Source organism: Carassius carassius, chromosome 32, assembly GCF_963082965.1.
Source record: "Carassius carassius chromosome 32, fCarCar2.1, whole genome shotgun sequence".
Lineage (NCBI taxonomy): Eukaryota > Metazoa > Chordata > Actinopteri > Cypriniformes > Cyprinidae > Carassius > Carassius carassius.
Window position 1 is genome coordinate 9,504,171 of NC_081786.1, and position 23,578 is coordinate 9,527,748.

The 23,578-nt window shown below is 37.0% G+C and overlaps 2 protein-coding genes across 4 annotated transcripts in view; both read right to left on the reverse strand.

Annotated features, from left to right (window-relative positions):
- Positions 1-4,461: 4,461 nt before the first annotated feature.
- sorcs3b (sortilin related VPS10 domain containing receptor 3b) overlaps positions 4,462-23,578 on the reverse strand; it is a 61,669-nt gene continuing 42,552 nt past the window's right edge. Inside the window, exons 14-27 of one of the 2 annotated variants that reach the window (XM_059520172.1) lie at positions 22,416-22,523; positions 22,005-22,122; positions 18,995-19,128; positions 16,926-17,039; positions 16,575-16,746; positions 15,535-15,721; positions 15,145-15,278; positions 11,444-11,567; positions 11,206-11,318; positions 10,348-10,479; positions 8,597-8,696; positions 7,138-7,243; positions 6,704-6,930; positions 4,462-5,362 (exon numbers count right to left, since the gene is read on the reverse strand). In XM_059520172.1, coding sequence (XP_059376155.1) covers positions 5,301-5,362; positions 6,704-6,930; positions 7,138-7,243; positions 8,597-8,696; positions 10,348-10,479; positions 11,206-11,318; positions 11,444-11,567; positions 15,145-15,278; positions 15,535-15,721; positions 16,575-16,746; positions 16,926-17,039; positions 18,995-19,128; positions 22,005-22,122; positions 22,416-22,523 — 1,831 coding nt within the window. In that variant the 3' untranslated portion in view covers positions 4,462-5,300. Of the gene's footprint in view, positions 5,363-6,703; positions 6,931-7,137; positions 7,244-8,596; positions 8,697-10,347; positions 10,480-11,205; positions 11,319-11,443; positions 11,568-15,131; positions 15,279-15,534; positions 15,722-16,574; positions 16,747-16,925; positions 17,040-18,994; positions 19,129-22,004; positions 22,123-22,415; positions 22,524-23,578 lie in introns of those variants that run through there. The other variant, XR_009425000.1, reaches the window with a different exon arrangement.
- The window catches only part of slc16a9a (solute carrier family 16 member 9a), a 164,587-nt gene continuing 162,270 nt past the window's right edge, over positions 21,262-23,578 (reverse strand). For both annotated transcript variants that reach the window (XM_059520174.1, XM_059520173.1), the window contains one exon: positions 21,262-21,274. The gene's annotated coding sequence lies outside the window, so the exon portion shown is untranslated. The remainder of the gene's footprint in view (positions 21,275-23,578) is intronic.

Genomic DNA, 23,578 nt, shown 5'->3' on the forward strand with positions numbered 1-23,578 from the left:
ATAATAATAAAAAAACCACCAAGTCTTTTTTTTTTTTAATCTGAAAAATTATTTACCCCTTTCTCAAATCAAGCCGATCTCAGATGCCTGTCTTTGTTACTTCACACAGACAGGCCCCTCCCATGATAGTTTGATTGACAGTGTTTCAGCACGGATGGGACTGGTGTCTTACCTTAGACCTGCCCTGAGTGAGCTGTCATCAGTTCGCCATTGTTTCACCGCCAGAGCAGATGTATACAAGAATGTCTCCTAAGCGATTGAGGTGTTTTGTTGTTGGATCTAATAATGAACATAGTAGTCGTCATTTACTCCTGACATTTGAGCCGGTCATTCGTGGTCCAACTTCAACAATAGATATGGGAGTATACGTTTTTTTTTTTTTATGAATCTTTGCAAATCGCCTTTCCTAATAATGTGCTAATTAGCAAGTTTCATGATGAATATGGCTAAAGTAAACAGTCTCTCAGAGCTGCTTGGAAGAGAGGGGCGGGGTCAGCAGAGCTCATTAACATTTAAAGGAAAATGCTGCAAAACGGATTGTTCTGAAAAGAGCTGTTTTTGACAGGGTAAAAAAGTTGTTTTTTACACAACCATTGAGAATTTTTAACCAAACTATGTTACAGACTTTTCATTAAGACCCTAAATAATCATATCAACTTGTGAAAAATGGGCAACCGATGACCTCTTTAAAAGTTAAATATTTTTTTTTTCAGAAATAGAATGTTAAAAAACAGCATTTATTAAATCTAAAAATCTTTTGTAACTTTATAAATGTCTTTATTGCACCTTAGCAACCACCAGCATTTCCTGCATGTATTCTACATTTAAAAGATCCCAAAATGTTAATAGTTATTTCTAAGGTTATACTTCAGTAAGGATCCATTACAAAAAGAAGTAACTACATCAATGATGGTCAGCTGCTCTCATCTGTTTTTTCTTTATCTTCCACTTCACCTGGGAGTTTTTATGAACAACAGACTCTACCGGGGTTGGTACCTTTTTTATCTTTTATTTGTATTTCTAGAAATTACAAATGTAATATGACAGTATTACAAAGTCACACTGGCCTTTTCACTGATGGGATTGTGTGTTTGTGTGTATTTGAAAACTTCCTAAGCACAGTCACTTTTGCTTTGATGTGGCTGGCTTTATCATGTTCAAACATAATGTATAATTCAATGCATAATTTACAATGATGGCAAATACAATCACAATATCTATTTTATTATTAACAACACTGATACACAGTGATCGGGAGATCAAACCAGCACAGCATGAATATCAAATACAAATGCACACAGGGAACGGAAGCTGAATAGGCTGTTTGCACACGCAACTGCTGGCCTCGGTTAAAAACACATTATGGCATCCCCCAGTATTGGAAGTCAATATTTTTAATCTCTCTATTATCAATTCCAGATAAGAATCAAGCAAATCTCTAAACTCACAGGGATTATGCAAGTGTAAATTAAAAGGAAGGTAAGGCAGATCTCAGGTGTAGAGTTATGTGTGAAAGTGTTTTGCACACATTTACACTTAAATTAAATATTAAAGCACTCTATAATTTTGTTCTCATTAAAACCATTTTGACACAAAAAGAAATAAGTAGCACTTTTTTTATTTGCTCCAGTAAGCAACATCCAAGCAACCACCCAAAATCGCCTAGCAACGCTTTTATTCATAAAATCCATTAACATTTGTCCTCACTTTTATTTATTCCAGATAATTACATAGCTATAATGCCTCATGGAAATTATTTTTATAAAACAGTAAAATATCAACTTCTAAATATAACCAATTTACACAAAACTGGTCAAAAACGTGCATGTTTTCTAATCATTTACATACTCCAGAAGCACTTGTGACAGTAAAATCTCTTAGGGATTCAACTGCATATAATGCAAAGGATTTATAAATTACATTGCACTGCACTGTATTTGGAGTCTTCATGCTTCACTAGATGCCTGGTAGTAAAATTAGGATACAAATTCCATAAAAATATGGACTCACACAGCAGATCTCTAGATACACAGATTAACAGCAATAAACGTGAAACATGGTCACATTAGCACAAAACAAATAAAATGTCATTCTGTAATGTCTGAGGGGAGAGGAGGTTCCTGCAAATATAAGCATAATCATTCATTTGATATCACTAAGGACAGCCACCTCGTTTAATATCCTTTAATGAAGCACATAAAACAGAATGGCGTTTCATAAAGTCTCACTATTGGAAGGTCACCATGGAAAAGGATATTTCCTATATCAGTCTCTGGCTTGGATTTCATCCAGTTGGGAGGCAAGTTGCCATCCAAATTTGAAGCCTGGCAGTTATATTTGGCATAAGTAAATATATTTAACTTTATATATTAATGCCTAGTATGTTAGATAGGCCTATATATAGTCAAAATTTCAGGCAACGCAAAGTCTCCTGCTGCTCTAATGATATGTTTTGACAACTCGGTGACAACATCTCATTTTATTATAATTTTTTTCTTTTTTTATATAAAGGTCATGAATAATGATAGTGCATCAAGAAATGAACACGATTGTTTTTCTAACAATTGCGCCAGTCAGAATGGCACTGAAGTGAAACGGGTCTGATGAATGTGTCATGTGTGAGGTGAACTCCGTAAGTAATGACAGACGGAGGAGACGGAAGTAGGCTACTCAAACCAAAACAGGCCTTTTTTGAATAATTCATCAGACATTAAATAATCCCTCTGACTTTATCAATGTTTCTCCATCTCTGAAAGCTCAGGATGACCTTTGGAAAATGTTAAATCTTTTTCACACGCGGCAGTGATGAGTCTGGCAGGAAAGGTTGAAACATACACAGTCCGTCAGCTTCAGGAAGTACACACAAGAAAAACTCGCGCACGTGCACACACATACTCGCGCGCTGACAGCTGAAGCTCAATCACTCCGACAGATTCATTTTTCAGACTTTATAAAGTGACAGCTGTCTGTCTTTTCCTGAAAGTTATACGGAATTTGAAGTACATCAACTGCAGAACGTCTGAAACCTGAATCTTACAGCAGCGCTCCCTGGCTGACAGTATAGTATGATAATTGCGAATTAATTTTTAGCTATTAATGTTCACACAGATCCGTAAATGCACAAATAGGAAAAATACATTATTTATTTTAGTTGAAGTTGAGCGGAGCGGGACAATTTTTAATCATACATTGCAAAACAAGTTTGCACAATAATGTGAAGTACAGCATCGTGGGACATGTAGTTTTACAATTTGTGTATGGTCTCATTAACTTGCAATTATGCCGGTCACATGTGAATATTGACTGAATTTAAAGTAGGCCCATCACAACAAAATACAAAGCACTTAGCATAGATTGTGTGGTGAAGGTAACATCTAACTATTTCCTTTGCTTTACATTCAATCATAATGGTAAATGAGATTCTAAAGGAAGCGGCACAGTCCTTGGAGGCAAAGCTCTGTGTGCCATACCATAAAATCACTCAAGCTCTCATTCTATGCTTCTCTGCCTTATCACATATACATGACCACTAGAGCTCCCTGGACGAGACAAAACTAACTTTGTTTCATGCAGAGTGCTCTTTTGTCCATATTACTCAACTTTAATCTTCAAATGCAACCATACAAACTTTGAAAAATGCTGAGAGTCGTCTGCGGTTGTACCTGTGTGTGTGTGCGTGGCGTGGTGTGTGTATGTGCGAGAGAAATGGAGAGCGAGAGAGCTAAAATGATGAAAAATATGACATTCTAAAGGCTACTGTGGTGCAGGATATTTAGACAGCCTTTGTCCAGACTAGCAGCCTGCACATTTATGGGTGGATATTGAATAGATGCCTGTTTGCATTTCTTTTGTGTACAGAGTCTTTGAACAGCTTCCGCAGAGTCATAAAACCATAACCTACTCAAGACTTTCATTTGTTTCCTGTTTTGTACACCAGATGCATTCTCTGTGTCCTTTTCAAAATACTGGACCATTTCGATTCAGAGTTTTGGAGTCAAAACTGGTGGTAAATGAATTTAGTCAACTGAATATTTGTTTTTTTATTTTCTATACTCTTTGGTAGGGAAGTATGCAATTTCGGATTTCAGTGTCATAATGTAAAAAAAAAAGGCTGAGCACTTCAGTATTTCCCACCCAAACTTCCTGTTTTAACAAGTAAAAATTCAACACAAGCAAGTGAGAGAAAATAGAAAATATGCCTGGAATGACTCAAAATACAGATAATGTTAAATCGCACTATTTACTTTCATTTCAGCAGAGAATCTCTTTTGTATCCTTTCATTTCCTGTTATCCTATTAAAGATTTTTCAGTGACACAGGTCATCTGCTGTAGGCTATTTACTGGAGGAATGAAAAGATAGTAGGTGTTTGGAAATTGCCTTGAGAAACTGGGATACACAGGCCATTCAATAGTTACAGAAATGTCATGATAATCCATTGTAAAGAATCAGTGGGCAATCATTAATGTAAAAATACATTTATTCAGATTAAAGTGACTTTCAGTTCACAGTCGAATATAAAACTGGCTGTCTGCTATTAGTAGCAATGAAACATGCGCTCCAAATGAGTATTCTTCTAGGAATATAATATCATGAATGCTAACCAAATTAAGAATATGTTGCCATCTTACAATAATAATACACATTGCCAAGGCACAAAATGGACATGTTCAGCACATGAGACTTCTACACAGATGAAGGTACCAACCTCTATTTGTGCCATGTACATCTACTCGATCCTAAAACCTTGCTCCTTATGACCTCTTAACATTGATTCAGATGAGGTAAGCATCAATATAAACATACAAAGCTATAAGCATATTTCAAATGATTAAATATTGATTTTTCTGTATGAAAGTGTAACATATATGATCTGCGAACTCTAAAAGTGAGCTGTTTTACAAATGTGAGGCAGTTAATCTTAATATATTTACAAGTAAGCATGCGGAGAATGATCTTTTACTTTTACAAAATGAATTTGGTTCCCCTGCTTAGGAAGAATAGATCAGTTTCTCTGATCATCGTTTTAGGAAAGAACTGTATTGGGGTTAAAGAAACTACTCCTCAAATGCTGATATAATATATAGTATTATTCTACTGTTTTGGTAGAGATTTTGTTTAATCTGTAATTAAAAATACCTTTATTACCAATTAAGGAATTGTTAATTTATAGAGCTCAAATGTAAAACACCACAATAATAAAAAGGCATAAGCACCACAACAACAGGAAAAGTTAAGGGAAAAAAGTATAATTATACATCTAATACAATTAATATCATCTTCAAACCTTCCGTCATCATTTCAGACATTGGTGCAGTTTGGAATCTGTCTGGTCCTTTGCCGCTCTCCAACTCCAAGGCCTCCTAAACACACAAACACACATGCACGCACGCACGCGCGCGCACGCACACACACACACACACACACACACACACACACACACACACACACACACACACACACACACAAAGGAGAAAATCACTGTAATTGCAACCAACAGGCAAGGGCAACTCTGTGATCAATGCTTTCCACTTCAGTGTCATGGGATCAGTCCTTGATTACTGTGAATCAGAAAGTTCTTGGACACACAGAAGACAATCACCTTCTCTGACAGCAGAGTAATAAAAGTACAATGAATGAATTGGGGTCCATCCACTGACCTCATGCTTACACAACAGATACACACAAAAACAAGCACGTCTCTCTTCATGCTCCTTGAGAGCAAATTGCATCTTTATGAACATAAATATTAGGGTTAGGGTTAGACGCATGCACTCACTTTCCCCTGAGTGTAATCAGCATTGTTAAGCTTTATTGGAAAGCGCACTCATGTGTCATGGTATTCTACAAAATGGCGGAAGACAGTGATGTGGGAAGAAGAAATGGTAAATATATATATTTTTTGGTTTGCACACAAAAAGTATTATCGTAGCTTTGCAAAATTGAAGTTGAGCAATTGATGTCACATGGACAGTTTTACCGATGTACTACACTTCTGGGTATGGGAGCATTTCAGCTGTGTTGCATTGCTGGGTTAGAGAGCTTTTTCGATCTAATCAAAAATATCTTCATTTGTGTTCCGAAGGTGAACGAAAATCTTGGGGGTTCAGAACGGCGTGAGGGTGAGTAATCAATGACAGAATTAACCCTTGAATAATGATTTGAAAAAACAGCTAGTGTACTTAAATTAGCAACACCTTTCTTAACACTTTTAAGTTCACTTTTTAAAAATGTCAAATTAAAAGTTTTAATAAAGTACATTTAAAATTTTGTTTTAATCTTCAGTCATGCTTTAAAGACGTACTTTAATGTGTTGACATACCAAAAAACATGTAAAGTACGCTATTATAAATCTATTGTAGTTATTTGATATTAAATTCAAAGTTAAGATATTTTAAATGTACTAAATTGCAACTTCATCCTTACTAAATTGGTGAAAAAGCAATCTGTATTTCATAATAATTTACTCTAAAATAGATTTTCATTTAATTAAAAAGAAACATTCAATACAATACATCCATTTTGCACTTAAGTGTTTTCTTTGAAAGTAAATTTTTCTATAAAAAGCATGCTTTTTACAAGTATGCTAAAGTGTACTTATTTTTCCACAAGACTTGTTAAGAAACTCACCAAACAGACAGATTCAACAACGTCACAAGGAATCCTAGCATAAATATTGTGTATGGGATAATGACTTCTCTCACCAGTGTTGTGAGCCTCCAGCTCTTTCTCCATCAGTTCTCTTGGAGGTGGCAGATGGCTGAAGCTGTCGTGTGTTCCGGTGTTGGAGGTAAATGTTGTGTGTGTGCTGCACGTTGTGAATGAAGTGGCTGTTGTTCGTGTGCCATTCTTCTCCTGTCCGACAGTGCTGATCATCTCGGGCTCCTTCTCATGAGTGTCTTCTGTCTCCACATGGATCCATGGGATTTTACTAGTGTTGTAGGAAATAAATTGGATGAGTTTTTGTTTCTGGTCCAAGTAGATCAGATCAAGAGGAAACAGTCACTGATGCCAGTAAAGTAAGTGAGCATCATTTGTCAGCATTGGTTGGTATTTCCAGTGCATATCAAAATGACAGTGTGTAATTAGCCCAGATTTGTTAAGCAGAACTGAGAGATTTGGGAGAGGCAAGGCTTACCGCTTGAACTTGTAGATGAAGAGAATAGCCAATCCCACCAGTCCCAGAGAAACCAATAACAGCATGGCAGAGCCACTGGGGAGAGCACTGGAGTCCACCAGAGGTGCTGCAGGAAATGTTACACAGCATAACTCAGTGTTTCATCTCACAGTCTGTATATTAAAAGCATGCATGTATGCATTTGGCAGATGACTCCAAAGGGACTTTACATTGCATTCATTGCAAATTCTTATTACTTGCTTAATATGTCATATTGTTTATGAAAATGAATCATATTGAAAATGTATCAAATATTATACCTATATATTTATTTAATTCACTAAAGTAATGCCCATTTCAGAATGTATTATGCTCATTAAAATAAAAATGACCATCCAATATTTTATGTAAACAAGGTAAATATCAATTTTAGAGATTTACCTGCTCTGTCATTATTAATTTCTCAGTGATTTTCACTATAACTCTTGGTAACAATTTTATTTAAAAAAATAAACTTGAATCATGAACAAAATGAAAAAATGCTTCAAAGATTTAAAATGCAGTCCAATAAACAAAGGATTCTAAATCTTGTTATTTTAGTCAGAAAGATCACTGATAAATAGAAATAAAGGAAGAATATATGACATATATAATATATAATATTATTTTACTACTATATGTTACTGGTATAACAACGGCTAACTGCAAAAACAAGTCTGTTGACCATGAATATCTTTGCTGTCTCTCAGAGCGTATCTGATAGGTGAGAGGCATATCCATTTCAGTAATTCTAAAAACTGTCTCACTCGTTCACTGCACACACACACACACACACACACACACACACACACACACACACACACACACACACACACATGCTGCAGTCCATCCTTCAGCCCTTTGAGGATTGACGCATGATGATTGTGACCTTTCGGCAGAATGCAGGAGGCAATCTGAACCTTTTCCTGTTTGGAGCAATGAAGACAAATGGCCGTGTCTGAAAAGGGTAGAATTATATGTGGCAGAGAGACACTCTTTATGATCCTGTAATGTCATTTCCAACTCACTATATTGGTCATGCTCAGACAGGCTCCACATTATCAATATTAATCTAAAGTCCAGGGTGGATTATCTGTTCTCTGGGATTTCTAGCACCAAGAGAAGTTTGAGGGATTTGACACAATTGATCGTCAGCAAAGTAATCATGTAGTGCACCTTATATAACCACAGAAGCATAATAAAGTCACCTCACATAACCACAGACAGCGCTGTAATTTACTACAACGAGGCGACAATTAAATGCAGAACACAATGCGGTAGACAGTTTAATGTAACTCAACCACAGACAGCAGTGCCAAACAAGCCTTATAACCACCGACATAAGCAGTGCAATGCATTTTGTGTATACATTTTGGGTCATCGGAGAGCATGGATAGACCTATTAAAATCTTAGGAACAGTAACTTGTGTTCAGCTCTTACCCAGTGTGAGCTGAGACACAGACACAGTGACCCTCGTGCCAGGCTTCAGATCAAACTGGATCAGATTCTGATTTAAAGCATTCATGAAGACCTCCGACATCTGTAACAAGAGAATGATAATGGTGACTGGTAATGAGGAATATGAGAGCTAAAGTAAAGAGATAAGTGGAAAAGCCTTGTTATAATCTATCATCGTATTTCATAAAATATTTAATATGCAATGTTACAACATTTAAACAGTCTGGGCCCTATAATACACCCGGCGCAATGCGATGCAAGGCGCAGCACAAGTGTGTTTGCTAGTTTCGGTCGTTTAATTAGCAAATGCATTTGCGCTCATTTTTGCCCCCATGGCCGTGCTGGTCTAAAAAAGAGGCGCATTGCTGGCGCAATGCTATTTTAAGGAGCTGAAAATAGACTGCGCCATTGACCAGCTCAAACCTGGTCTAAAGTCTGGCGCAATGTTTTTTCTTTGTTATTTAAAGAGCGTACACGCTGCTTATTAAACAAAGGGACGCACAGCAGCACACAAACATGCCAAATATTACAAATTAAATGATTGCAATGCATAAGATTTTTTTTGTAGGCTAAATGTATATATATATATATATATATATATATATATATATATATATATATATATTAATGCCTACATTTCATAATGCATAGTCATCGCATGTATCAGAATTAGGCTATTTGCTCAAATACGAACAGCTCTGTTTCATCTCGGAGATGTGTTCTGTCTTTGCGCTTGCCAAATTCCGCCGTGTAAATATCAAATCCGTCATGGCACGAGCAAAACTGGCTCTTAAAGGGAATGGAAGATGAGACTCTGATTGGTTTATTGCACGTTACGCCCAAAAAACACCCATTACTCATTAAGAGAGTAGGGACAACCCGTTTAGACCATGCACCCGGGCGTGCCAACCATTTTTCCGTCCGCCCTGAGTGCACCTGCGGTGTGCGCTTTAGAATCGTTCTGATTTGGTGTTCAAAAACCTTTTTATTTTTATCAATGTAGAAGTTGTGTAATATTTTTTGCTAAATATTTTTGTGGAAGCCATTTTTTTCAGGGTTCTTTGATGAATAGCATTTATTTGAAACAAAATCTTAACTAAATGTTGTAACTGATTTAAAATGTAAATGTTGTTCTCATTTGTAAGTTGCTTTGGATAAAAGCATCCTCTAAATGACTAATTGTAAATCTAACTGTCACTTTTAATCAATTTAACTTTAAAAAACAAATACTGACCCCAAACACTTGATCTGTAGTCTATTTGTGTTGAGTTTATTCAAAAATATTTATACAGGCTGCAAAAAAGCTTTATTTGCATAACGATTGTGAATCTTTTGTAAGCCATTTAAAATGATCATACATTTTTCATTTTGGAAAGCTGTAGGTCATAACCCTACATAAACTGAGAAAGCACAAAAAAAAATACTGCTGGTTTTAGCATGAATTTGAATTATTGTCAAGTACACATTTAACTGGAGTTTTTATATCTCTTTGTGATTGCTGGGCATTACAATTCAGCCCCTGAAGTTTTTAAAGTAAGTGCATGCATGTATTTCTCAGTAGGTTTATTCGCTAGTAATAAAGTCTATGTTTATTACAACTATAATTTATTTAGCCATCAGAGAATCATAATAGGTTTTCTTAACAGATTGTATCAATCATCAGACCTTCTCATTTGGGGGATCATATCAAAGCATTTTGTTTCAGTTTGCGTGCATGTGTGTGTGGTTCTTGCCTTATCAAGCTGTTCCTCTGTGTGTGATCTGAATGCTGACTGGTTTGTCTCGGGTAGGATAAAGAGCTCAGCTGCAGTTGGAGATCCAGGAAACACAGAGACCAACAGCTGGTCCTCAGGGAAGCCGCAAACCTGGAGAAAAACACACACACAGATAAACATGCATTTCTCATACGCTAGTAACCATTAAATGAAACAAATTTTATCAGCATGCAACATTCATGACGGGATCTAATTCATGCGTAAAAGCTAGTCTATCATTTCATGCCCGTCTGCACATTAATAATATCTCCGTTAATGTTTGCAAATCATAATAAGACATTCCAGCGAATCTCGAGACGGTTGTAATATTTATGATATGATGTGTAACCGTATTGAAAGCACTCTGTTCAAGTCGAAAATCCAGAGGTATTGGGAGACCATTATATTTGTGCTTGAGCGACTCATTGTAATGGAGTTCTGTGGAGCAGTTCTTTGGCTCTGTTCTTTAATTGGCTGACTGGCTTTAGAGTCTCTCTGTTGCCGCATCAATATTCACTCTGAACTCCTGTGATTCACTCTCGCCAGCAGCACTACATTACCCTATCTCTCGCTCTCAGACTGAGGGGAAATCAGATGGATGCGTGAGAGCACGTAAAGCCTCTCAGCCAAACACGAACCTCGCCAGAGAGCCCAGAAAGAGCCATCAGGCTTTAAACCAGCAGCATTTGAGAGAGGAAAGAGAATAGCTGAAGAGAGAGGAAGTGTGGTGAGCTATCAGCAGCCTTTCAAGAAATTTCATGAGTTCTTTTCAGCAGTTCACTGACATGAACAGAGCACTCCAACAGGAACTGATGATGGACTTTAAGGTCGGTATACCTGAGAGAGCGTTGCCCTGACAACGCGGCCCACATCCTGTCTCCATTCGGCAACGGACGGGTTGTGATCTTCCAGGTTGGGAGAGAACGACAGCAGTAAAGAGCGGAAGAAGTCTGGGAACGATAGACACAGAGATGCCAAAAATTTATCTTAATTCTGAAGTCTCTGTGAAACTAAAAATACCACATTCTGTATCACAAAGAACACTGCAATGTTAGGAACAACGGGAGGTCTTCACCTTTGACAGTGATGATTTTCACATCCTGTAGGACTGTGCCTCCCGCCGACACCTGTACGGTGACTGAGTTCGGTCCCTCTCGCGTGAACGTGTGCGAAACGCTTCCTTCCAGTGTGATCAGCGGCTAAAAACACACATACAAGATGTTCAGAAACAGGAAAGCAAATCACAGCTCTGACTGATGTGTGAGTGGCAGAATCGTTTATAGCAGAAACCAGTTACAGCCCTATATGGCTAAACTCCCGCTGTGTTTCACGGTTCAGTTGTCATGTTTTTGATCTCGGGGCTTTTCTTAGATATATTGGTCTTAAGGATCTTCATGCTTTTTCCTAGTATTTCTTAACAAGCCGCTCTGTTTGTCAGATTTACTTGTAATTTACGGAGGGCTTGCTGATGTAATTTTTGCTGTCCTTTGTTGTTTTGTTCTTGCACAAGATGGGCATGTTGGGCAGCAGCGCTAAAATGGACTGACGTTTGTAGATGACATTTTAACATTAATATTCATTCAAAACAATGTGGTTACATTTTAATGCTGCCTTGTTTTCCCTGGAAATTAAAGTAGTGAATACGAAAACATCCTACTTTCAGTGTATAATGGGTTAAGTTAATACGTCTACTTCACTTGAATTATTTACAAGCAGATTTTCTAATATTGCTAACACACTGGAGGGTCTGCATTGCCTGGTTGCTCTTTGTTGTATATTATTACTTTATTAAACATTAAAAGCAACCGCAAACAAATACAGCTGGCTTATAAACAAACCTGGACTGCAAAACTGGGCCACATTTTTGCTATTAGCCTCACCCTAAAATAATCCTAAAAGCCTGTATTATATATAAAAGAGGAAGGTACACAGAGTGAAATGATTAGATAATATTATTACAATTATTTCACAGAGAGACAACTAAACTAAACTAGACATTCAATTATAATGCAACGCTTCTGTATAAGTGAGTTTCTAAATGCTCTATGGCAGGTTTCCAGTAGGAAAACGCTCTAGAACTTTGATGCATAATCATTAAAAGCTGCTCTTCCACTTTTTATGTGTTTCACCTCAGAAATGTTAAACAGACCTGAACTGAATGATCTCATAGTTCAGGGATGTTTGAAAGCATCATAAAATAGTGGTTCATATGCCGATAATAACTGTAGTTTAAATCCATCCTACTCCTTCGTGACACAAGAAATCAGTATAATGAAGAAATCAGTCAAAATGAAGTCTGTGATTATCTTGGGATGAAACAAATGTAAAAACAAAATATGTCAGCAATATTAACAATATAGACTATATGCTGTTCAAAAGTGTGGGGTTGGAAAGTTTTTTTTATATCTTTGAAAAAAGTTTCCTGTTTTCTATTTAAATATATTTTAGTAATTTATTCCTTTGATGCAAAGGCCTCGAGTCTTCAGTGTCACATCCTTCGGAAATAAAAATAATATGCTGATTTGCTACATTTACAGGTGCATCTCAGTAAATTAGAATGTTGTGGAAAAGTTAATTTATTACAAATCCATGTATTAAATAAATTCAGTGCACACAGACTGAAGTAGTTTAAGTCTTTGGTTCTTTTAATTGTGACGATTTTGGCTAAACAAATTACAATACTTCATAAGACCAATTCACTATCTCAACAAATTAGAATATGGTGACATGCCAATTAGCTTATCAACTCAAAACTCCTGCAAAGGTTTCCTGAGCCTTCAAAATGGTCTCTCAGTTTGGTTCACTAGGCTACACAATCATGGGGAAGACTGCTGATCTGACAGGTGTCCAGAAGACAATCATTGACACCCTTCACAAGGAGAGTAAGCCACAAAACATTAATTCCCAAAGAAGCAGGCTGTTCACAGAGTGCTGTATCCAAGCACGTTAACAGAAAGTTGAGTGGAAGGAAAAAGTGTGGAAGAAAAAGATGTTCAACCAACCGAGAGAACCGCAGCCTTATGAGGATTGTCAAGCAAAATCTATTCAAGAATTTGAGTGAACTTCACAAGGAATGGACTGAGGCTGGGGTCAAGACATCAAGAGCCACCAGATACAGACGTGTCAAGGAATTTGGCTACAGTTGTCATATTCCTCTTGTTAAGCCACTCCTGAACCACAGACAACATCAGAGGCGTCTTACCTGGGCCAATGAGAAGAAAACCTGGACTGTTGCCCAGTGGTCCAAAGTCCTCTTTTCAGATAAGAGCAAGTTTTGTATTTCATTTGGAAACCAAGGTCCTAGAGTCTGGATGAAGGGTGGAGAAGCTCAAAGCCCAAGTTGTTTTAAGTCCAGTGTTAAGTTTCCAAAGTCGGTGATGATTTGGGGTGCAGTGTTATCTGCTGGTGTTGGTCCAATGTGTTTTTTGAAAAACAAAATCACTGTACCCATTCACCAAGACATTTTGGAGCACTACATGCTTCCTTCTGCTGACCAGCTTTTTGAAGAGGCTGATTTCATTTTCCAGCAGGATTTGGTACCTGTCCACACTGCCAAAAGCACCAAAAGTTGGTTAAATGACCACGGTGTCTGTGTGCTTGACTGGCCAGCAAACTCACCAGACCTGAACCCCATTGAGAATCTATGGGGTATTGTCAAGAGGAAAATGTACAAGAGAAACAAGAGACCAAAAAATGCAGATGAGCTGAAGGCCACTGTCAAAGAAACCTGGGCTTCCATACCACCTCAGCAGTGCAACAAACTGATCACCTCCATGTTACGCCGAATTGAGGCAGAAATTAAAGCAAAAGGAGCCCCTACAAAGTATTGAGTACATGTACAGTAAATTAACATACTTTCCAGAAGGCCAACAGTTCACAAAAAATGTTTTTTTATTGGTCTTATGAAGTATTCTAATTTGTTAAGATACTGAATTGGTGGGTTTATGTTAAACGTGAGCCAAAATCATCACAATTAAAAGAACCAAAGACTTAAACTACTTCAGTCTGTGTGCATTGAATTTATTTAATACACAAGTTTCACAATTTGAGTTGAATTACTGAAATAAATGAACTTTTCCACTAATTTACTGAGATGCACCTGTAATTATTATCAGAGCTGAAAATGCTTGTGTAACTTAATTCTATATGGAAACAGAATTTTTTTAGGATTCTTTGATGAACAAGTTAGAAATTACAACACTTATTTTAAGTATTTTGTAGCGTTATTTAGAAAAGATTTGTCCTTGCAGACTAAAGTATCAATTGCTTTAAAAAATAAATAAAAAATCATAGTGACCCCAAACATTTCAACAGCCCAATAAAATCCTACCATGTGATAAGCTATCTATAATTAAAATTCGATCTGGGCTTTTTAACTTGGCCAAATTTCTAAGCTGGCAGCATTTTCCCCTTGTGTTTTCCCAGCTATGCCTGTCATTCATCAAAAACTATTTTGACAGAGTTAGAATTCATTTATTCTTTTTCTTTTGGTAGCAGGTGTTCATACTGCAAAGGGAAAAAACACAGTGTTACAGTATCTTCCCCGCCAAAAAGTGGCATTGCTTTTTACCTATCTGACCCCAATCCAAATCCATCTTAATCACAAATTTACCAATCTGACCCTGGCAAACACAATATCTTTGGCAGAACTCTTGTTTTGTTAGAGGTCAAAAGTAATACTGGAATAGCCGCCTAACTGATCTGGGCCTCTGGGCCACATGTGTGTATACAAATATATATATATATATATATATATTATATACTCAGTGTTTGAACCTCTGTGCTGATATTGAACCACCAGTAGAAGGTAGCAGTCCTGGGCTGACTGGGCCACAGCACTGCTGTCAAGTTGGCCTCTTTTCCTCTGATGACGACCACCGGTGCCGAAAGAAAGATACGCTCCACGGGACCTAACATGACACATCGGACGTGATATCTCATCAGACACAATATGAAGTCAACAAGGATCACATTTAGCACCAAACACAACAGCAATTTCTTCTTCTACACATCTTTCATTGGGAGCTGGTTCTGAAATAGATTGTCTAGATGTGCAGTCAGTGGCATAGTTTAGTCTGACAGGACACAGTTTTTTATAGTGATGGCAGTGGCTTCTTATAGAGAATTCAAATTCTTAGAAATATATGCGTGTGCTCATGTACATACTGGTGATGTGCAGATAGAGCGAGCTGCTGTCAGACCCATGACTGTTCTGAGCACGCGCAGTGACCCTGAATATCCCAGCAACCCTGTATGTGTGTGTGATGCTGTCACCAAGGCGACTAATATTGGAGTATGACACCGAGATTCCATCTCCAAAGTCCACAAGGAGACTTGTAGACAGTGAGTCACCCTACAGAAAAAAGGCAAAAAAAAAGACAGGTATATTCCATGGTTTTGCATGTAAAGGCTCAAACTGTGTTCCACAGATGGCAGGTCTGATTTAAAAAAGAATAGATCTTAATACATAAAATGATAACAAGGAAGAAAACTGATTTAATGTTAACATCAATTTTATAATAAAAAAAAAAATACTCACAGTTATGTTTCAGTGTGCATTACTGTTAAAAAATTTGGGGTCGAAAAGGATGCATTTATTTGATCAAAAATACAGTAAAAACAGTTATATTATGAAATATTATTACAGTAAAGTTTTCTATTTTAATATATTTTAAAATCCAGTATATTCCCGTTATGGCAAAACTGAATTTCAATCAGCCAATTCATGTCATGTGATCATTCTGCTATGTTGATTTGGTGCTTAAGAAATATTTCTTATTATGATCAATGATGAAAACAGTTAAAAAAAAAAAAAAAAGTTAAAAAGAACATCATTTATTTGAAATGGAAATAATGGAAGTAGTTTGTAATAAAATAAATTTCAATACTATAACTTTTGATCAATTTAATGCTTTTGAAAAAAAAAAAAAAAAAAAATACTGGCCCCAAACTTTTGAAAGATGGTTTTTGCAAGTTCTTTTCTAACCTAGTTAGTGAGCAAATTTATTGCCTATAAAATTATGGATTGGTGGCACAAGGGAAGATTGATTAAACATTGAATGAGACCCCCTTCAGGGTTTTGGTGGTTTGTATTTTTTTTACTCTCATACTTATCTGCCATCTTAAAATTTTTGAGAACCACTAATCTAAAGTAGAGCACCTTATAATATGAATGAATTTGTGTGTCTCTGCACCTGCTGACTTACATTTTGTAATGCTACTCTGAAGGTGATGTTGGTTCCCAGTACAGCAGTGAGCTGAGAGTTGATGGTGCTCAGCTGTAGGCCACTGGGTGCTATGGGTTTACACTGTTGCATTCTGGGACTCAGTGTATCCTTCAGACCCTCTCTACAGTTATTCAAGAGCACTTTCCTGTACCTGCACGGACATACACAATAGCATTAGAAAACACCCTCTGTTAGCAGCAGAAACACAAAAGTGACATGATACACAAACACCCCAACACTCTTATGAAGGCTGTCACAAACAGACTCATTTTGTATGTATGGATCATACTGCATTGTGTGTGCATCTGTGTATCTGTGAGAGTGTGTTACCCTGTGCTGTTGCGGTAGTGCTGTCCATGGCTGCAGGTGTGTGCTGGTAAACTGACATCATACCAAAATGCAGGTGCACATTTTCCACTGGCCTGTCTCTCAAACCCATAATCACTGCAGGGGAAATCATAAAAACACATCAATTATTCAGTTTGGTTAAACTCCTCTCTATGATGCAATAGCAGTCTATATAAAGAAGTGGCTTGGATATATAGACTGCAGTTTGCATGCACTGTTAGTTTTTTTTTATGGTTTTCTCACGCACCTTGGGAACCACTTTTTATATTTTCACTGTATTGCTTTTGTGTTGGCTATATGAAAAGGTCCCATGCTTTCTGACAAATATGTTTCTCAGATTTGTCCTTGACCTTTACAGATATTTGCTATAAGGAGTCATTGAAAAATAGTTTTATAGAGACTGCACTTACAAGAGTAAATTCCAGCCTAAGAAATATTTTAAATTCAATCATTTAAATTCATATTTTTTTAATGAATTAAAAGTTTACTCCATTATCTGCTTTCTAAAGATTAGTGCAACTTGCTGTAGATCTATTGCCACATTATATGTGCCACATTATCTGATGAGTGGCCGAGAGAGCTCAACATGCTGCAAATGGTTTAACTGTTAAAATGAATTAATTATTAATACATTTATTATATAAAAAATAATAAGAACAAAAAATGGTTTCTATAGTTAAATATAGTTCTATAGTTGGGGAAGTCGTGGCCTAATGGTTAGAGAGTCGGACTCGCAATTGAAAGGTTGTGAGTTCGAGTCTCGGGCCGGCAGGAATTGTGGGTGGTGGGAGTGCATGTACAGTTCTCTCTCCACCTTCAATACCACGACTTAGGTGCCCTTGAGCAAGGCATTGGACCCCCAACTGCTCCCCGGGTGCTGCAGCATAAATGGCTGCCCACTGCTCTGGGTGTGTGTTCACAGTTTGTGTGTGTGTTCACTGCTCTGTGTGTGTGCACTTTGGATGGGTTAAATGCAGAGCACAAATTCTGAGTATGGGTCACCATACTTGGCTGAATGTCACTTCACTTAAATCATGGTAAGCACAAATTACAATTGCAGCGCAACTTTAGATTTAGTTATTTCATATGCTTTTTATTTTTTATATTATTTAGGTTTAAATAATTTTAAATACAGTTTTAGTTGTAGTCATTTTAGTACTTTAACTTCAACATCAACTTTTATTTCAGTAACATTTCTCATTTCTAAGTTTTCTAATTTTCTAAGTTACCAAAACAACTCTGACTTGGACTCAGGCTGTCAAACCTCTTTGTATTTAATCGAAGCTAGTAAATGTAGTGTAGAACATTTTCAAGAGCCAATGTCCTATTCATGCCTAGGCGGAACCCTGTTGAGCATTTTTTCAGCACGGTAGCCTTAAGTTGTGATTGGTTAGTGAATTTAGTGAAAAGGTATAAACTGCTGCAGGGGATCAGGGCTAAACTCAGTAACACTAGCTCCTTCAGGCTAATCAGATCACTGCCACATTTATCATCCATTTAAATATTCATTACTTATTCATTTGGAGATAATTAATCATTTGACATTATGCTAATTTTGTGCGCCTCTCATTCATACGTGTAATTTGCCTAAGAGTAGACGACTGTAATGGAGCCTGTGTGTGGTACAAGGGAGATTTATGTCGTCGTTATGATCAGTACAGGAGTGTGTCTCCGTGTGCATTGGGGTGGGATTGTAAAGACATCTCCATCAGTATAGCGATATGATTACGGCAGACTGATGTAAAACTGATGTAAAACCAGGTTTTTACCTTGCCGCCACAAGGGCAAGCGACTGCAACAGTATCATAAACTGCTCTGAAAAAACAAAAGAAAACCCTGACAAATGAAGGGAAAAACCTTTTTTTTTTACATTCAAATGCCACTTAATTAATCTGTATAATTGGTTGGATCCCTGCAGCTTTTGTTCTCTGCATGCAACACTGAGTCCTTTGATCCGCAAGAGTTACTGTCACTCATTTCCTCCATTGGAAAAGCAGCTGCTCTGCGTTTCCGTGTGTGTGCACGTATGCTTATGCATGTGTGTGACTCACCACTCAAAGTCATAGAGGGTGCAGATGCAGGGCTCAGCTGAAACAACACGAGAATATTCCCGACCCAGAGTGCAGCGTGTGCCAGGCTTCCTTTTCATATACACCTGTCTCTCTCCCATCACACACACCTCGCCCTGAAATGCACATAAATACTTAGTTAAATAACTTCAGTCAAAGTCACATGGAACAGTGTTAATACAGCACTAGTATACTATTATAACATTTATAAGTATTTATAAATGTAGCTTTTATTCTATATACATATACATATATATATATATATTTTTTTTTTTTATTACTTAGTTTTATTCAGTTTTTTTGGCCACACTTTATTTTAAGGTTCAAATCTCACAATTGGCAAACCATTAATTACATCTTTGGCCCAATAAACTCCTAATTTGCTGCTTATTACAAGTAAGGTAGTTGTTAAGTTCAGGTATTAGGTAGGGTTAGGGATATAGAATATGGTCATGCAGAATATGTGCTTTATAATAGGCATGCTAATAAGCAACTAGTTAAAAGTGAGAATTGGTCCTTATACTAAAATGTCACCGTTATTTATTTATTTTTCGATTTAGTTTCGATTTAGCCTTAATTTTTTTTTTTTTTTTCAGTTTTAGTAATTTTACTACTTTTGTTTCAGTAACATTTCTTTATTCCATTAGGTTTTTTAGGTTTATGACTTTCAGGTTTACAGTTCATTATATTTTATTTTATTGCAGCTAATATTATTTTTGATTAACAAAATTAGATTTATTAGTTTTATTTACCAATAACAATGTTGCTTGGAATCAGGCTGTCAAACATTTATTTAAAAAATAAAAATTATTTATTGTTATTCAAGCCATTACAGTAAATGTAGATATACATTTAATGTAGAATATGGGAAAAGTGTTGTGCTGTAAGATGTGCACATGAATACTTCTATATTCACAAATACACACAGGAAGCAGGGTTGCCTGGTCTGCAAAACAAAACCTTTGAAAATTCTTTGCAAAGACCTGCCCCCTTAGTTACTGTTGCTATGTCCAAGAAGCCACATATCATGTTCTCACGCAGTGAAAAAGCGCAAAGAGGCAAATGACAATGAGTTGACAGACAAGACAGAGCAGGTTACTTCTGGTATGAAACACAGTCTCAACTTTCAAATGGTCATTTTTGAAAGAAATGTAATCAATAAATACCGTTTTGTGGCTCTTTAATGTGTCGTGACAAATCACTGTAGCACCTCAGTTCAAGCAGCATGTGAATCGATCTTCTCTTCCTCTTTAATAGTTATAGCATAAAATAAACATAAATGAACACCAGAAGATGTCTTGTTTGAACTGCAGAAAGACGTCAGTACACACCATTTTGCAAAGTTCAAATCTATCAATGTTAAAGGGTTAGTTCACCCAAAAAAGTAAATAATTAGCCTGTGATTTACTCACCCTCGAGGCATCCTATGTGTATATGAATTTTTTCTTTCAGACGAATCCAATCGGAGTTATATTCAAAATTGTCCTGGTTCTTCCAAGCTCTGTTATTGCAAAATATCCATATTTCAAATGTAATAAACACTTTTCTCTCACCTCCGCTATCTGTTATATGCTGAAGCCGTTCCAGCGGATGATGTAGGATGTATGTGTTGTGCGCGCCTCTGAGATATGCTAGTCTCGTGAGTTTGTTAACAGGAGCAAAGGAAGCAAAATTTCCATACGTTCCTTTTGGTTTATATCGAAATCCTCCGAAATTTTTCTTTACAAATCCTTGATTCCGCGTTCGTCACTAATCACACAATGCCAGCATCCTACGTCATCTGCCAGAATGGCTTCCGCGTACTAGTTACATTAGATGAAATGAGAGAGAAGTGTTTATTACATTTGAAATATGGATATTTTTCTTACAAAAACGCATGGATTCTTTGCAGGAGGTCTTTTTTCACCCCCAGAAACATGTGAGGTACATTTTATTATGGATGCGCACACTTTATTTGACATATTTTGGACTACTGAACAAAACCCCCCACCCCGCCCACTGCAATGGAATAGCCAATTTTTACTATTTCAACTCTGAAAGAAGAAAGCCATTTAAGAAATCGCAAATATATTACAATGAATGTAAAATGATATTCTTAACAGCCTTGAAATTATGGCAGAAAATGGCATCAGAATAAAATTGCCTTTTTGTAAAACACATTTACTGTGGTCTTTTCCTTCACTATAATTATGTTGGATTTCCATTCTCACATTAAACAGAAATCTTCCTCTATCAAGGTGACTCCACCTCCAGAAATAGCCTCTCTCCCCTGCTACCAAAACTAAATCACAGGCTAATTTTCATTTTTGGGTAACTAACCCTTTAATCTTTGCTCCTATCTGGTTTGTTCATCAGACAAAATGGCAGATTTGGCGTTATGATTGGTCAGATCGCCTGTCAATCAAACTCCCAGCAAAGTGTCAATTACTATTCAAAACTAGCCAAAACACGATTTTTTTTTTTTTATGTGGTTTTCCACTCTTGGCAGTCTTCTCTGTCAAAATAGCTTTTGTGTTAACCCCCAGAATAAAAACAACCACTGCAACAGTTTAAATTCCATGAGAATAGTGACAAGAATTCAAGTACGGACGTTTCCCCCCCAAAAACTCAGTTTTCCAGTTACTTCTGCTTAGCTAAAGGATAGATAAAGTAGTTATTATGAATTGTAGAAAACATATTCTGCTTCCCAGGAAACAGATTTGACATGCAATACATGCTGACTCTAAAACTCCGTAAAACCACAAGTCAAGGCCGACGGACAACATGTCACCAATATTATGTGCTGAGATATGTTGCAAAATCCATTACGACTCCATTAATTTCCATTCTGCTCGGGCATGTTTCCCCAGAGGTGAAAATAATCTCCTGTGCCGCCCTAATTACTAGCGAATTCAGTGGCAAAAGAAACTCATGTTGAATGTTGAGTGAGTGAATTAGTGCTTTGCTGTTGAGACCGAACAGTAAGGCGTGCTGATAAATGTGAGGTGACAACCTTGTTATGCAGGTGCCATGTCTGAAAGTCTCCGTCTGTGCATTTCCGCCCAAACAGGGAGCTGTAGTCAATCTTTATCAGCTGCCAGTCAGAGTGGTAACTAAAGTGCCCGAAGAATCTAGAAGGATAGAGATGCTTAAGCACAACAGGATCGGTTTGCTTTAACATTCTTTACAAATGCTAATGGATCAAAGAGTCTTAAAGGACACATATTGCTATGGCAAATCCGAGAAGGAAGTGTCAGTGCTATCAGTACAACTAAGTGTGAGGATCATAGTCCAGGCATGCAGACATGAAAATAAAAATATTTAATGTGATAATAATGATCCCAGTAAGTGAAGGTTCATTACTGACACCTCCTGGACCATTTGCATCAGTGTGGCTGAGAAGATGAGGTGAAATGATTCTTACGTTATGATGCGATTCTCATTCTCTGGAGTCATCAAAACCCCGTCAACAAATAGGGGTGTAGACGAAAAGCTGAGTTTGTCCCACTGCCGGCCTTCATCCAAACTAATCCTAGACACACATAGATTTCACAAATCATTTCACTGCCAAAGCACATTAGGTTCATTTTCTGATTAATATCCTGTACAGTGCACATTTGACAAAGACATAAAAATAGAAGATGCATTTGTTCAGTCATCTGAGAATATTTAGCAGATCCACAGAAACAAGTCACTGTGGAGTCCCTGCATTAACATTTAATGTGGGCTACATCTGCATAATTACATTAAAATCAAATCTAATATATGCTCATTGAAAAATATCAAGACAAAATTATTCACCATACCCCACTGGTGTTTACATTATCCTCTAATCATTATTAGTCATGTAAAATGCATATTATGTCTTATTACACATTCAGACTATTTTGCATATCATTGTTCTTTTGTTGCATCCCTTTTATTCTACTTTCTTTCTGTTCTTTGCATTATTTTTTTTTTTTTTAGATTTTCTTCTTTCTATGGCACCAAATCAGCATATTAGAATAATTTCTAAAGGATAAAGTATGAATTCTGAAGGATCATTTACCTTATTTTGATCAAATAAATACAGCCTTGGTTAGCATATTTTAGCACTTTTGGTTAGCACTTTTAAAGTAGTCTTCACGATGCTTTTTAAAGCTTACCGTTCTCTGTATTATTGTTTGTAACGGACATAACAGTCTCTTCATGGAATCTCTTCATGCAGAGAGCTAAGAATTTCTGGTTTGGTGTTTCTGTTTTTGTAGATATGGGTCAAAGTCACCAGAATTGATGGCTGAGCACCCGCACACACATCTGACTCCTGTTCTAACAGCAACCCACAGGAGGATACAAATTATCTTCCGCAGCCTAATTGATCCTGACAACATTTCAGAGCTTAGCATATCAAAGCCGTGTGTGTGACGTGGCAGGAACAACATGTGAACAGAAGCCCACCGAATCCCACCTCTGCTTCAAACCTTAACCCCCCCAACATTTGCACAAAAGCCCTGGCAAACACAGCCACCTGCACTACAAAGCCATGACAGGCACTTTCGCTGGAAGGATTCCAAATGTTTGATATGATAAGACCTATTACCTGCTGTT